Genomic DNA, 17347 nt, shown 5'->3' on the forward strand with positions numbered 1-17347 from the left:
AGGTATCAGGCACCCCTCTCCTGCTGATGACATGAGGCCTTGTCATGTGGGTTCTTGGACTTTTAGTCCAGACGGCCCATTGAATAGGTTGATCTGCAATGAATTGCAATAAACCAGATTGGTTTTGGAAGACAATGATACAAACCATCATCATGTCTGTCTAGATGTTGCCATTTCCAGATGATTCTTGCTTCCATGCTGGGGATATACAGTATAATGGAAATGAATGGACTTGAGTTTGATTGAGGGAGGCTTGATGGTTGACAGGCATGGGGGTCACAAAATTACCTAGAAATAAAAGGGCAAAGAGCTAAAAGGAGTGTCTCAGTATAGGAAAATCCCGTGGTGGTAAAGTAATAGCTAATTATTTAATAAAGATGTTATATGCTTTCTGTGTTACAGGGAAGCCTTCTAGCTTATCAGTGTGAGTGGTAAGCACTAGGTAACCTGTCTACCACATAAGTAGTGGTTCTGGCCCAGAATTTGTAGTTATTGGCCGTTTGGGCAATCTCTTCCATCTCTCTCAACTTTCTGATTTGAAAGCCTGTATTTGCACTTGTTTCTGTCCTGTAACTCATTTAGTGCAGATACAGATTCTTAGTTTTAGCACTTAAATTTGCTTGTTCATGCTCAACACTTGTTCAGAACTTGTAAGCACTAAATAATCTACTAATTACTATAGCACTCAATCTTCCTCATTACCTACAGGAAAACAGTTTTTGTACTTACTTTTCTCACTTGCTTAGAGAAAAACAGATGTTGTACTCACTTTCCTCACTTATCTAGAGGAAAAACCCTGCAACTCTCTTTTTGCGTGGTCTTGCGCACAGAGCAGTGTCGGGCAGCGCCGGTTAGCTGGGGTATACTATTCCCGGCCCCACAAAGTCTGCACTGTAAATTTTCCCTTAGAAGTAGGCAAGCCTCATCTCAAGTGATTCAGATCAGCTGCTCTTATTGCAGCACTTGCAAAACAGAAATCAGCACTTGTCCTAATCTCCTAGACAGCACTATTATTCTCCAAATTTCCTAGACAGCACTATTATAATATAGCATAAGACCCTCGATCATCCGCAGGACTTAAGTTCAATTTACTCTTCAAAGCATGTCCAGAGGTCAGCTTCAGGTGTACTCTCCAGTTCATTTGGTGGAACTGGGCATCCTGAGTCAGTGTCACAACTGCCGCATGTATACAGACAACCCTCTCCTCTTACCTCTAGACACAAACACTTGTGAAAGATGCAAATACACAGCCAGACTGAAGGCTAAGCACTCTCAACCCATGACTGTAACAGACAGTCAAGAGGATAAGGGACACACTTGCATCACACCACCTGTCACACATGAATCTACAAAACAAGCACCGGCAAAATATACGCATAAATACACAAAAACATATTTGGAGGCACTAGGTACTAATCTGAAAAAGAAACAGTGCCCTCCAAAGCAGACAAGCAAGCAACCTGCACCCCCAAACACAAGCCAGAAAACACATAATTCACCTCAGCAGTGTGCCTCACAACACCCCTTAAGGCAAATCACCATACCTAACACACTAGTAATAGGAGACTCTATAGTAAGGCACATGGATGTTCCACTCACCAGGCTGAACAAGGAGAAGGTTACTGTCAGCTGCCTGTCGGGTGCTCGGATCCGCCACATAACACAGGCACTTGGGTCACTCCAGAACAAGTACAAGTATGACGCTGCCATTGTACATGTTGGTGTGAATGATCTAAGACGTACCTCCCTGGACTACATGAAAAGAGACATTGAGGAGCTCTCTGATCATGTAGCCCAAGCTGGTATGACCCTGATCTTGAGTAGCATACTACCTTCACCTAGAATGATACCACAATACAAAGACAAAATGATCAATTTCAACAATTGGCTAAGCTTTTGGTGTCATTCTAAGGGGATCCAGTGTCTGTCTGCCTGGGATGACATGATAGACAAGCCTCGCTGTTTTGCCAGAGATGGGTTGCACCTGTCACCCCTAGGTTTTCGAATACTGGTCAAGGCTCTTGCCGTCCCCATAGTGCCTTTTTTAGGCAAGGCTCAAAGGACAAACCAACCACCATAACCAGCACAGGTAACCAAAAATTAAGGATAATGGTACTCAATGCCAGAAGTCTCAACCTTAAAATGCACACACTCGAGGCTGTCCTCAGCATGGAGAAAATCGATGTTTGTGCAGTGACAGAAACCTGGCTCAAGAGAGCACCTCAGCACTGCCAAGTTACAATTCATATCATACCTTCGGCCTCAGTTACCGGATCGTAGTACAAAGGGCGGAGGTGTATCCATATTCATCAAGGATACCCATATCTCCAGGTTAGTAGCGCAGCATGATGCCGCAGAGATCATCCATGCGCAACTATCAGCAGAAAAAAACACATTTCAAGTCGTAGCCAGTTATAGATCACCCACCATGTCCCAAGATGCTCACTCTGCATTTCTTGAGACTGGCTCTCAGACAGATCCCATAAAGTAAGAGTAGCGGGATCTATGTCCGAATCCAGACCAGTAACGAGTGGTTTGCCTCAGGGCTCTGTCCTGGGGCCCCTCCTGTTTGGCATATACTTCTCAGAAGTATAGGCAAGCATGGAAGGGCTGTGGCTGACTAAGTTTGCGGACGACTGCAAACTGAGTGCTGTAATAGAGTCTCCGGCCAACATGGAGATCCTCCAGAAGGGCCTAAATGAGATTGATGCATGGTGTCAAAGCCATGGTCTCAAGCTAAATGCAAAAAAATGCATAGTAATCCCCTTTGGAAAAAACAGAGTACCCGCAAACTACAACATAGGAGGTAATCCCCTGAAATCTGAAGAAGAAATAAGGGATCTAGGGACCCAAGTAGATAGTCAGCTTTCCTTTGATAACCATGTTGCCAAAGTGGTTAGAAAATCCTTCTATGTGACCCATCCGATTACGAAAGGGTTTGCATCAAGATCTAAGGATGTAATGGTGCCCCTCTACTCTTCCCTCATCAGACCCATTATTAAGTACAATGCACCAATTGGAATGTACCTGGCTAGACATCTCCAGCAGCTGGAGAGACCACAAAGATACCTAACCAAGAGGATTACTGGCCTCAAACAGTTGCCCTATGTAGCACGATTGAAAAAGCTAAGACTGTTCTCTGTTGCATACCGCTTTCTCAGAGGCAATCTCTGTCTAACGTACAGAGCCATGTCCAACTCAGAATTGTTGAACATGCTCCATCTTAGCAAAACCAAATCTACTCGAGCTACACGCTCTAGGGATATAAACCTCAACACAACAATGAATAGAACATGCTGGAGGGATAGATTCACTTTGCAGAGACTTCCCTTACTATGGAACAGGGTCCCGATCTACATAAGACAGAGCCCCTCACTATCACTCTTCAAGAGGAACCTTGATGAGTGGATGGGTAACAGAAAGTTCACACCGGGGATCACACCAACAGCACTACTAGATAAGGGCCAAGGGTACTAGCTGCTAGTACAAGGGTCTAGGGAACTACTAAAGGGACCGTGAATACAGCACAATGTGGCTGGGCTAACATATGCCTTCGGGCAGATAGCCCAGTACCAACCTATGAACCTGTATCAGCAAATATAACATCTTTATATTATTGTAAAATAATATACTAGATCCAAAAACATGTAACAGAGGTGGAGAAAAAAATATTCATTTAATAGCTTAGCTGCTGCTAATGTATAACTTAGCTTGTAAAAGGCTTTGGTCAGAAACAGGCAACCCTTGTGCTGTAAATGAACAAAGATAAGATCACACAACAAAAATGAACTTTAAAGCAACACACAAACATCAATATAAATTCAAGCTCTGAAAAAAGTCCAATTATTGTGTATTTCTTTAAGTAAGGGATATAGTGTGTAAGGTGATTAGACAAAGGTTTAAATGTGTTCATTCTTTTAGCTAACACATTCTGATGAAGTCTTGCTGTTGTTATCTTAAGAAACAAACATACTTACTGATGTATTTCATGGATCTTTATTATTCTTCCATAACTGGGAGTATTTTATAATTTATTCTTGTTTGGTATAAAAAATGGAAATGGGCTGATAACTGCAAACTGGGTAACTTATTTACTTCATTAAAAGATAGTGAATTTCTCCAGTGTTCTGCAAAAAAAAGTACACACAGTGCAGTAGTAAGGACCTCATGAAACTTGGCAAAAAAGGACATATATTAAAACATGAAAGTAAATAATAAAAAAAAAAAAGACAGCATCATTAAAGATCAGGGAAAATATTTAAGCTGTAACCAGTGCGAATCTAAAGTTTGAGAAAGCATATTCACATTCCATCTAATTCTAATGGGCATGCTTACTCATCCCTGTGATGCCTTGAACCATTTAATATCTTACTGCTATGACCCGTTAATAAATACAAATGCATCTTATAGGCCTCATTCAAGCCACTTGAAAAAAGATTGAAAGGTGCAATGATTCATTACTACACAAATCATACGGCTGAAAAACATGAAATATTCAGAAAGACTTCAGTAAGTGTAATTATATTCTGTTCCTTATATGCTGTTTAGAGGTGATCTGTACCTCATCTGTAAGACAATGTTGCATCCATTTCTGTTTCACAGACTGTCTGGAACATACTGCTAGGGGAGCTAACACTAGACTGGGAGACCTAATACAAAAAATATTTATTTATTTTCTTTTTTGTCTTTGTTTACCGAGAAAGTCCGACTGTGTAGTACCCATTTTCAGCAAAGGCTGAAGAGAAAAGCTTCATTTGCTTACATTACATTCTGCCAAGTTCCAGTTAACCAGAGTAGTTACTTTTCTATTTACATTTATACATTCTAAGATTTTACAGAGGTGGAAGTTACTAAAGAGAAAGCCCACGTACAACTTAGTGGATTGTACAGACAGCAGTTATGTATAAAAATAATTTTGTCATTTCAATGAGAGGTTGAGAGTATTCTGTTTAAGGAGAGTATTTGGGGAGTATCATATGGTGAGCAGTCTCAACCTTATGATGAACATGTGCAGGACAAGGATTGGTCAAGATGTTGTTTAAGCAGTGGTTTAAAACCATTGCGTTGTCGGAGAGTTTTATTTGTGTGGGGATACTTTTCCAGAGTTTAGCAGCATATTGGGTGTAGAGCAAGTCTCCTGCAACATTATTTGACTTATTTGGAAGTAATAAGAATTTTTTACTAGACTGGAGTTCCCTTGCTGGACAGTAGATCAGTAATAAGGTATGCAATGCAGGGCATTTGTCTGGATGATGAATGAGTTTGTGTGCTGTAGTTAGTTGTATAGTTCAAGCCAGTTTAATTGCTTTAAACTATGACAATGTTGGGTCCTATGAGGGAGATTGGTGGTGAATTTAGCTATTTTATTGTAGCAGGAGGCAAGTTTCTTTCTTTGAGTATCATTTAAGTTTTTTAGGATAGGAGTGATGTATAATAGAATAAATAAATATCACTAATGCAAAAAAAATGTGAGCTGTATTATACAGTACCTTCCAAGATTATGGAATTATTGTCTGTTAATCATGAAATGTCAGTCATTAACTTCTTTTAAAACATAATATATACACTCACAGGATGTAGAAGATATCATCATTGGATTAAAGCAATCAGGCTTCTTGAAGGCCTAATGTTAAGTTTTGCAGTTGATTATATAGAAACATTTTAGTTTGCTTGTACTATGTGTTGTGGACACAGGAGAGAGAGAGAGATTTCTCTGCTCTTGCACTCCAGGTGTAATTACAGAATTTTAAATAGCTCTTTTAATGTAGAGGGAGCACAATGATTTTGCTCTGAATTAATGAAAAATACAACTTTATTTAGCACCTTTCTCACATTTCAGCATTTACAGTGGCCAGTACCACTCTGGATATCTACATCTCGAACACACAGCAAGTTGGTTATAACATGTACCTGTATATACTCGATCGTTAACCTCTTTGTTATGGAATTTTATTTGTCTCCTGTGTGATTTTGACAAGATCAGTTAACCAGTGTTCTGGTTTTCCAGAAGTGAGGTACTTGGATCTAATAGATAATATTTAGATACAGGAAAATGATTTTGAATGTCTGCATTATTGTTAACAAGTTCCTACATGTGTTATTCATTAAGTCTTACACACATCCTGTGAAATATGAGGAAGAGAGGCTGATAGCTTGCTGAAGTTATTGTAATGTGTACTATACCAGTATAGGTGGACATGGGAGATGCACACTTTAGTGCATGCATACATTGGAAATTGTAGTTTTACATTAATTTGTATAGATCATGTTAAAATGCATTAGAAGGTGAGCCTCAGGTTTGAGTGTACAAGGTATTGTATGCACTGAAACAACAATACTAAAAGTTTTAAAAGCAAAGTGTCTTCCCTCAAGACTGCATCTACCTTTACTGATACTGCTCCCAACTACTGGAATTATGCCTGTGCTCTATTGTAAAGCCAGTTTACACTAAAAGTATGTTCTAAGCTCATACCACAAATTAGTCTTGTTTGTCTACTGTACAGGATACCTGCATACCACTGAGAGCCCTCCCATACTCACCTGTTTAGAAACCTTGCCTCTGTCTCTCTTTGCCATCTATAAGTTAGTCACTGCCTTAGTGTCAACTCTCTCTTAATTAGCTATACTCTTTTTGTTTTTCTATTTGTGGTTTCCTTTTAACTGTTTTTATCTTACTGCAAATAGATGTGTATACCTTGCTATAACATGTCTTCCTTCTCTATCTACACCCCTCCCACCTCTTCTACTTACCTGCTGATTCTCACTGTGTGCTGCTTACTGTTTCCCTGCTGGCCTGCTGATTGTTTCGTGTGGTGACTGCCATTTCCTGGCCCATCCTGCTCTGTTTGCTCTTGCTACGCTTGGGTTCACTTCACTCTGCACCCACCCCCCATATCATTTCCTTTATACCTTACCACCTAATCCCTTCCACCCCTTCCTGTCTGCTAAAAGATTCGTAACACCTTACTCTCCCTTACTTATCACTTCATAGTTTACCCTGCTGCACATCCTCCTCCTTCCCACATATCTCCTACTCCCCCTACAGGTTGTTTCACTTAAATTTTACTTCAACTCTCTAACAGGTCCAACAACTTACTTTTCCTATTCCCTTACCCACTCCTCACTCCATCCCAATCCTACTTCCCCACCTTAGGCCGTGGCTATTGCAACCATCTCTATTTTCCTCTTGCCTCCATTACTTCTCATTCTTACATCTTGTACTACTCCATTACAACCTGTCCATAGAGATCCCACTAATCCCCAAACTAACTGCTTCTCATCATTCCAGTACTCAATTATAATCTCCTCCCCTATCCTTTCTATGAACATCCCTCTGCCTAAAATCAAACTTCCTTCCCCTCACTCTCTAGCATCTAAAACCAAGACTAAGTACTTGACTTACAACCCACTTAAATTCAAACTTTACCACCTTCATGTAGTCCTGCTTCTATTAGGTGACATATAGCCAAATCCTGGGCCCATCCATCACCCCACCATGCATAACTCTACCTCTCCGTACTTAATAAACTCATCCTCTCCAAGCAAACATGTTTCCTTTTACTCTGTGAACGCCTGTAGTATTCTAAACAAAGTTAGTGAAATTTATGCCTGGATAGCCTTCCACACCCCTGATGGCATCACCCTAACAGAGACTTGGCTAAAACCCCAAACCTCTGATAAAGACATTCTCCTCCCTGGTTATAATGTACTCTGCATAGATCACCAAAACAAAAAAAGGGGGTGGCGTAGCCATCCTGTACTCCAACCACCTCACCTTTACAAGTATTATGAAACCTATCCCATCCTTTTCTCCTGCTGAGCTACTTACAGCTAACTTTAAAATCAGTGACCACACTACTATCACAGTAGCAGCCGTCTATATTCCTCCAGGAGACAACATTCCTTTGCTCAGAAATACTCTTTCATACTTTTCTCAACACATCCCCAATGAAACTATCCTTTTTGGGGGTGTCAACATTAACACTGGTTAACTCTCAGTAATCCAAACTCTAATACTCATATTAATTTATATGGCTTTGCACAGCTAATCTCCCAACCTACTCATACAAACAACTCTCACATATCTAGTACTCTTATTGACTAGGTACTTGTATCTAATCCTTCCAAATATCCTAACCCTGAAACCCTACCAAACATCCTGAGTGATCACTCCCCTATAAAAGTGCTTAGGTTCACTCCCCACTTTTCAAAATATCCTAGATTTATCACTTGTTGCAAACTCTCTAACTTCCATCCAGAAACCTTTAATGTCCTCCTCTCTAAAGTAAACTGGAAATTCCTTACCCAACTCCCACTAGAAAAAGCAGTCCTAGCTTTCAACTCCACCTTCCTTAGCATCTTAGACTCACTTGCTCTCCCTCGCAAAGTCCGAAGTAAGTCCACCATATCTCCATGGCTTTCAAAAGCCACTCTTACCATTATGATAACTAGAGACAAAGTATGGAAAAATGGTCACAAACTAAGCTCCCTGCAGACTTGCAGAAATATAAAGAACTCAGAAATTTGACAAAAAAACACATAAACAAAGAAAAGATAAAAAGAACTTCTATAACAAACCTCCCACAGCCCTAAAATATAATCCTAAAAAAAATCTGGAACTCTGTTGACCAAATATTATATCCCAATAATCTTAGCTCCCCCAATCCATGCCCAGACACGACATCTGAAGAAACTGCCACTATCTTCAATACCTATTTTATCGATTCAATTTCTAAGCTACTGAACCCTAACCCAAACTCCTCTACTACTAACATCTTCAACTTTTCTGAACCTATTCCTAATCTCCTCAAATATCTTCTTCCTCAAACCTGTACCTACTAGCTACATCAACACTCTACTCTCTAAATTAAAACCATGCTCAGCATCAGCTGACAATATTCCTTCCACTTTTCTTCTACTAGCAGCTGACTCTCTTGCTTTCCCTGTATCTATCCTAATCAATCACTCTATATCTGAATCTAAAGTCCCTTCCATCTGGAAACAATGCTACACTTTACCTATACACAAAGGAGGTAACTCCTGTGATATCTCCAACTTTAGACCTATCGCTATCCTCTCCCCTCTCTCTAAAGTACTAGAAAAATGTATTCATAAACAAGTTATGCAGTATCTAATACAGGAAAATCTTCTTACACCCACTCAACATGGCTTCAGACCCGAACACAGCACCACTACAGCTCTATTATCCTTCCTCAACACTGTCTGTATATCCATGGATGACCATAAACTTATTTCTTGCCTATTCTTTGACCTCTCAAAAGCTTTCAACACTGTCTCACCCTTTATTCTGCTGCACAAACTTCATATCCTCAACTTCTCCTCTGATACTGTTGCATGGTTCTCCAGCTACCTCACTGATAGATCTCAATCAGTGAGATGGCACTCTGCACTCTCCGCTCCTCTCCCTATAAAAATCTGTGTACCTCAAGAGTCTATCCTAGGGCCTTTACTTTATAATATCTTTACTAATCAGCTCTGTACCTCCTGTCCTCTGTCATCTTTAGTGCAATATGCAGATGACTCTGCAGTCATCACCACAACCAACTCTCCCTCTAAGCTCTTCTCAGCTACTCAGGCATCTTTTAACTTAGTTGAAACATGGCTCTCCAACAACCAGCTCATCCTTAACCCTAAGAAAACAAAGTTGTTACTCTTCCTTCCTAAAAGGTTCAACAATATTAAACCCTCATTCTCTATACAGTCCCTTAATAACACTCTCATTCAGGTAGAATCCAGCACTAAGCTCTTGGGTGTAACCATCGATGATCACCTTACATTTGACTTGCATGTTAATAACTGTATCAAAAAGACTTATTCAAAACTAGGGCTCCTTTACCGTAACAAGAAATCCTTACCTCTGAAGCCAAGATTACTCTCTCTCTTACATACCTTCTACCCAGTCTAACGTACAATTCTCAAATTCTCACAAATCTTAACTCAGCATTCCTGACCAAACTTGAATCTACCTACAACAAGGTAGCTAGATTTGCTGCCCAACAAATCTACAAATCCCATTACTGTTTCTCTAAAACACCTAAACTGGCTTGAATTACCCCATCATCCTCTTCTCTCTCAGTTCCAGATCATCCATTCTATCCTGTACCAGCCTTCCTACTGCCCAGCACTATCCCCTCTCATCTCCCATTATTCTCCCTCCAGACCTCTCCGAAGCTCTAAACAAGGCCTACTACAAATCTACAAAACCCATGTCTAAATTTGGACGCAACATGTATAGCTATCACCCCACTATTGCCTGGAATAGGCTCCCACTAGAAATCAGGACCCTTACTTATCCTAAACAATTTAAGACAGCCACCAAAGAGCATTTTAAAAGTCACTGGCCCTGCCACTGCACTCTCCCTCCTTAAACATCCCCTACTTCCCATACCTTAGTCTACTTTCTGCCCTTAACTCGCTCTTCTCTCTAACTCGCTCTAATCTTCCTTGAATACTCTTTCTACTGTCTTTTAAAATCTATTAAGCAAATCGCCTCAGAGAAACATTCTATTGTAATTGTCTTGCCTTCATGCAACTACATTATGATAAAACTGGGTTTTTGTACCCACTTACCCCAAAAACTATATTCGTCTTAATGACATATTTCTTTTTATACATCTTGAAATAGTTTTGCTATATTCCTGATTATTGACACTGTATAACATTGTATTCCTACTTAATGCCTTGTAATAATCCTGTAACATTGCTGTTTAATGCTAATTTATAATGAAAATTGTATAATATGTTGGAGCTTTTCTCCCTGGGCCTCCGCTGAAAAAAGGTTTTTCAGCTCAATCTGACAATCCCGGTCAACAAATGTAAAATAAATAAATAAAATAAATTATAAAACAGTGCTAATATCACAATTAAAAAAAGACAGTGACCATGCACTACACGTCTCAAAATATTCTCAATTTAAGAAAATTAATTATTCTATGTGCATGAATTAATATAAATTGAAAGAGATTAGACTGTGAAGCCATATCTTAAATTAAACATACTTAATGAAACATAGGGAAAAGGCAACACAAGTAATTCTAATTTATAGTTAAATAATATGGAGTTTGCTTAGAAAATGTTTTCATGTGTCACTGTTATATTTCATTTTCACCTGTTTCTGTCGATGTATGTATCATGATTTTGCTTACCTTAAACTAGCTAATGTTGCCAATTTTTGTTTACTTTAATATAGATTAAAATAGTGTAATTCAATTAACTAAGGCATAGTGAAAAGTTTCATAAATTAAGATGTAATATACTCCACAGCCAAAGACAAAGTAGGTAGAACACAGACATCGTCTAAATTCAGTAGCAATGTAAACATACTTTTAAACAACATTTGCTCTGAATCCTCATTTACAACTTTAAGCATGATATATTTTGTTGTAAACAAAGTAATTCCATGATTTAATAGACAACAGGAAGAATGTTTTTCTATTAATAAAGGAGCCTCCCAGAGTTCGACCTTAGGACCCCTACTTCTTTCAGTTTACATCAGTAGTATGGCAGTCCTGAACTGTAGTTGTGTAAATATGCTGTCTGCTGATGACATTAGCAATACATCCTGTTAAAGGTATGAAAATGGTTACTTAAACATGCAGGAGTCAAACACTGGGGTGCACATTAGTGAACTGATGATGTACTTAGATAAGAGTTTGACTATGAGTTGTGATACAATAGTGTTGTAGAGGAGCTGTAGACAGAATGACAGTGGAGTTTGATACAAGGGTTTGGGTATTATAGTGGACAACAGCGTTATGTTATACAGCATGTAGGTTCAGTCTGTAAGGTGAAAATTGCTGACTTACAACACTTTGTAGTCAGCAGAGGTTTGAACGTCATGAATTCCCTTTACGTTGATCTAATTAGACCAGTGCTGGAGTTTGAGAGTTGAGTATGGCACCCATATAAAGAAAGAAAAAAAAAGAAAGATGAATAACACTTTTGAAAGAATACATTGTCACTTCACCTGGATGATTGCAGGAATGACAAGAGGACAAACAGAAGCTTCAAAAGCTGTGTCTGTATTGTCTTATACATAACGATAGGGAGTGATATGGTATTAACTGATAAGGCAACCAAAGATGTGTTTCTATATGAATACTTTTTATCCTCTGAGCTCTCTTGAACTTTTAAGTATGTAGCACGATACAAGATAAGGGAAGGAAGTAACAGAAACAAAGTAAGGAATTGTATCACTGTAAAATAGTTTTCCTTCTCGAGTTAAAGCTGCTAGTAGTGCTTCAGTGTTTTAGCATTATTGGTTGAGCTCATGGGAAATATGGATTATAGGGATGTAATGGCAGGGCACGTGGACAGCTCTAGAATACTTGGTACTATTAGCAGATGTTTTCAATCCTATGTGACCATTAAACAGAACAGAACAGAATACTAGCTCCATCCTGAGTACTGATTTCCATGTTATATTACATTTGATATGTAGTAAAACCATTCTAACTCATGTATACTTCAGAACCGTGACTTGTTTCCATTCATCAGTATTGTGTTGTGCTGTTGTGAATTATGATCTTATCTGTCTTCTTACAATTTAAAATTTAACGTTCACTTTTTCTTTTTCTATTTATTTTAAGGTGGCAGTGAATGGGTCTCATTTCCTAGAATATAAACACAGGATCCCTCTGTCCAGAGTGGATACAATCCATGTATCGGGACAGATTCAATTGAGTTTAATTAGTTTTCAGGATACACGGGTAAGTATTATATGACAGTAATCTATACAGTTAATTGATGAAGGTAATATTGAAGTCCATTTTAGTAAGACCATTTAGTCAGCTGTTACACTGAATGAAAGACAAGGTGGTTGAATGCCTTTGTGTATTATCTGCACAAGTCAGAGACTTCAGAGTTTAGAACTGGGGTCTTGGTTAGGCTTGGGGACTAATGTTAGATTTATGTTTATGGTCCCTATATTCTTAAATGTACTACACTCTTAACATAAAATAGCTGTGTGAAATTTGTTTAGTGCCAGGGCATGTCATTAGCATGATTCGTACATGTGTATTGTGTTACTGGCATGCTTTTACCACACAGGTTATTTTTTGTTGAGGAGAGTAGATGTCTAGCAGACAGTACAGATGTACACTGATATATGCATACACCAGGAAGAGTAAATCACTATGGGTTTTGGTGGGTCATTTTGTGTTTACCCACATCCTCTTCTGACCATAGCAGGTGTAAGAAGCAGACATACTGCTGGTAACGGTTGCTATGGAGATGGCCCTGGATTGGATGCTGCTATAGCACATGGTAGTCACCTAGTAACACATTACTGTATTGCATTGGGTCAGCTTCACTAACAGTATAAATAGCTCCCTAAACCCATTCTCAGAGTATTTAACAAAGTGTTTTCAGTTGTACTGCAGCCCTTGCAGCAGGAGGGTCTCCTAGTCTTTCCCTACCTGGATTACTGGTTGATTGTGGCCCCCTTGTGAAGTTATAGTCAGCAGCCCTGATTTGGGTTTAGTCATTGTTACAGTCCTTGGGAGAAGTCTGCACTGCTTGTAGTGCGGAGCTGGACATTTTCCTTCACATTTCTTTGTTCCCAGGGAAAAACCTCAGGAAATGAAAGCCATGCCCTCTTGGGTGGGAGCACTGGCTCAAGGAGTGATGCAGCCCCTGTTTGCTTTCATGACTGACACAGTTTTCACTGCTGTTTTGGCAGGCAGTTTTATGAGGTGCTGCTTTGGATGGTTTACTTTCAGTAGCTGCAGATTCATCCTTTTCTGATTGGCAGACTGTTAGCTGCTTCTTAGGATGACATACATGCTGTCTCAAGCTGGAGGAAGATTTCACCTCAACCCAGATATCTACTTTGGTAGGGGGGGTCATCCCGTGGTAATCCTCGATCAGGGAGGTTGATCAGCTACAGCAGGCTACTTCATATCAGCCTCCTAGATCCAGTTGCAGTTCCTTTGATTCTCCTTCGGTATTGGGATGCTGATGAGACAGAGAGTTCAGGCAAACAAGCAAGCAGTGCCTGATATATAAATGAGGATGCATGACTTTCCCTGCTGTTGGCAAATAATGTGAGTTTGTCATTGCGTCATCAACAATGGCATTTTACTAGTAGAATTTTATTCTCCAGGGGACTTGTACTAAGGTCCCCAAGCCATAGCTCAAGTCCTTTCCTGGAGCTGAACCTTCAGAGCTTATGAGTGCAAACGAACGTCTGAACATGAGGCATCCTAGAGGCAGATCTGCCTGCCACAAGGGAGAAGATGGCTGTTCCCATATTTTAATCCTCTCAGCAGAATAGAAGACAATGGGGACTGGTTAGTTTTTCCCTTGTATTTTGAGTTTGACACTGAGTCATCAACATGGCAATCTGTTTCTCAGCAGTGGGAAGCACTGTCTATTCAGACAAACGTTACTGTGTCTCTTTATAGCATATCTCCTGATTTCTCACCCTTTGACAGTTTATTTGTGTAACCTCTCTTTTGACTCCAGGACTGTGGTGCAGCATCATACTACTGTTAGGAGTGTTTTTATCATTCTAGCTCCCAACTTCCCCTTTCTTCTGCACTCACCCATGATGTCCTAGAAAGGGCACACAATGTGGAGGGTTTGGTGCATTGTCCTACCCCCATGGTGACTGAACCAATACTATTGATTCCTTTGGAATACACCACTCTGCATTCTCCCAGCTCCAGTTGGAGATCAAACATGGATGGACACCTGTCAGTGCCTTTCCCTCCAGGAAGACTGTGCCCATTTTCCCACACCAGTGCCACAGTTGCCTAAGCAGCTAATTAAACCCAAGTCACATGGGCTATAGTCAGGGTTTTATCTCTGTACACTACTGCGCTGGCGATCTGCTGACAAAGTATTGTAACAAAGTACATGTTTCTTTATCTTGGCACATGGTCACATTGTGTAAGGCAAACCTTTGATGCAGTATTGTTTAATTAACTAGTTCCAGAAGGTGATCATCTGTCTGTGTTATCTGTTGAATAACATTTTCCCTGCTTAGGACTTAAATTTCAAGGGCAAATGGTAAGCTGTTTACCTCTACAATAAGATGGATTGGCAGCCTGGCTCTTGAAAATCCTTATTCCTGATGACCATCATAGTATTCCCATAACAGTATTCTCATAGATTTTGAAATTCCGGCCTCTTATTTCTAGAGAACCTTGATTTCTTTCTTTCCTTTAAGGCTAAACTTGCTTTCTACTAGAAATGACTTCAGACTTCTTGCTTAACTAGTCCATTTATCTCTTGTTTCATTTTGGAATAAAATTTGGAGCAGCACAGAACCCCATACCTTGGATATTTGCCACTAACTGAGATGGTGTGTTAGTAAGGTGGTGAGCTCAAGAAGAGGAGGCAGTTGTTTGCCTTCTGTGCTCCAGATAGGGAAGGATTGAGAGTTGCCAGCTGCATGTTTGTCAGTGTTTGGTGAATCAGCCTTTGGGCAATGGGATCATGGATCACTGCAGTTCCAGTGCCTCAGGAATGTATCTTCTGCAGACAACTGCTCCTTGGCCACCCAATCATATTGTGTAGTCCTTTACAAACCACAACACCTTAAATCTCCACTTGAGGAGCACAGCTTGCGTTTCACTTTGGACCTTCAGGATTCAGCTCTCAAAATCTTAACTGTGTCTTTCTAATTCCTGCTCACCCCTCCAACATTTTTGGGAGTGGATAATATTTGGGATTCTTCTTAGCTTTTACCCATTACAGAAGCTTCTGGAAGGAAGATTTAACCGATACTTGAGTGATCTCTGTTTCAGCTGATGTTTGAGAGAGCTGTTTGCAGTCGATATCTATTAACCCTTTTGATGTTCCCCCTGCACTGATTTGTCATTCCACTCTTTTTAGTTTCTTAGCTTTGTAGGCAAGTACTAGGCTAGCTGCTCTTGTGGGCCATTTTAACCCTAGACAATTTCTGTCAAGGGTGAGAATCAAACCCTGTACCTTTGTGTCTCTGAGGTAAACATCTTAACCATTATACCAAACCCTGAACCTCAAGCACATGCAGTCACTAGGGACTGAAACTGGCTGTTTATACATATCAAGCCAGTGCACTGTTACTGAGCTAAATCTCTGTGTTTTCAGGCAGAGCGTTCTAGAAATGTATACTTTTGCTTTTTTTTTATTTTATTTTTTTTTTGTTTTTTTGGATGCAGTTTGCTTATGTTTTTTTGTCTGGTAAGAACTAAAGAACATGGGTTAGCTGTACTCTCCAAGTCCAGAACGGGGAGTCTACTGCACACACTAGTAAAAATGAAAGGCGTGCTTCCAGACATATGCAGGAGCTGAATATCTTTAACATGTGAAGAGGTGGCTGTCAAAAACTGGCTTTCAACTGTTGCACATTGCAAATATGTCCTCTCAAAGATTTATGGTGAGGGGGGGAGGGTAGTTACTTTTTTGTTGCAGGTACTGAAGAATAGAAGTTTGACTGACATATTCCACAGGATTCAGTAAAATCTGTGTAGGCTGCATGTAGAGCCTACACAGAATATATCCGTGTACACGGCCACGGTTCCCCATTGGCAGCGCTCCATGCATATTTATTCATAGCGTGCTGCCGAGGGAGATCACAGTAACATGGATATTGAATCCATGCAAGCAACAGTGTAGAGGCTGCTCCATACTTGTGGACTGTCCTGAAAAATTCTGGACAGATGGTAAGCACATGGCAATACTTTTTTTTTATTTTTATGTGATGTTTGCACAGTGTGTCACGGTGCTTAGTGATGCTGAGCTGCGGTTATACATATACAGCAGATATCTGGTATATTTCTAAAAATAGAAACCGGCTGTAATCAATTGTATTTTTTTGTTTGTTTTTTGCAGTGCTAAGTTGCATGTATACATATACAGCAGCCATCTGTATATATATAAAATAGAAACTGGGTGTAATCAATTGTATTTTATTTTTTTCTGCTTGTTTGTGTGTTGCTTGGTGCTTAGCAATGCCACTAGACATCTAAAAATAAACAGGGTGTATTCAGTTGTAGTTGTGTTGTACTTAGCAATTTGTAAACCCACACAGCGAAGCTGCGCAATACTAACAGGCATCTTAGTAGTATATGCAAAGATATACTGCTTCCCTTACTATCCAAGTAGCTAAATAGGTTGAGTTATGACCTACAGTGTAGTAGGTCCCAGGTTCGAGTAATGAGCAGTCATACATTTTACATTTATTGCTGTGAAAATGTGTCAGGTGACTGAACCATCAGTTTAATTTAAAATTAAAAAATTGTTACATTTAGAAAAGCTGCACATTCCTAAGCAGTGCTTAAACATAGTCCGTGGTCTACATTGTTTGCGAGATGCTAATCAGTGCGGTGCTTTTTTGAAA

The 17347-nt window shown here is 39.7% G+C and overlaps 1 protein-coding gene across 1 annotated transcript in view; it reads left to right on the top strand.

Annotated features, from left to right (window-relative positions):
* LOC122787755 (galectin-9B-like) overlaps positions 1-17347 on the top strand; it is a 562044-nt gene that overhangs the window by 155550 nt on the left and 389147 nt on the right. Inside the window, exon 4 of the mRNA XM_044054650.1 lies at positions 12609-12728. Coding sequence (XP_043910585.1) covers positions 12609-12728 — 120 coding nt within the window. The remainder of the gene's footprint in view (positions 1-12608; positions 12729-17347) is intronic.

The sequence above is a fragment of the Protopterus annectens genome, chromosome 13.part0, assembly GCF_019279795.1.
Source record: "Protopterus annectens isolate FY-2018-M chromosome 13.part0, PAN1.0, whole genome shotgun sequence".
NCBI classification, from domain to species: domain Eukaryota; kingdom Metazoa; phylum Chordata; order Ceratodontiformes; family Protopteridae; genus Protopterus; species Protopterus annectens.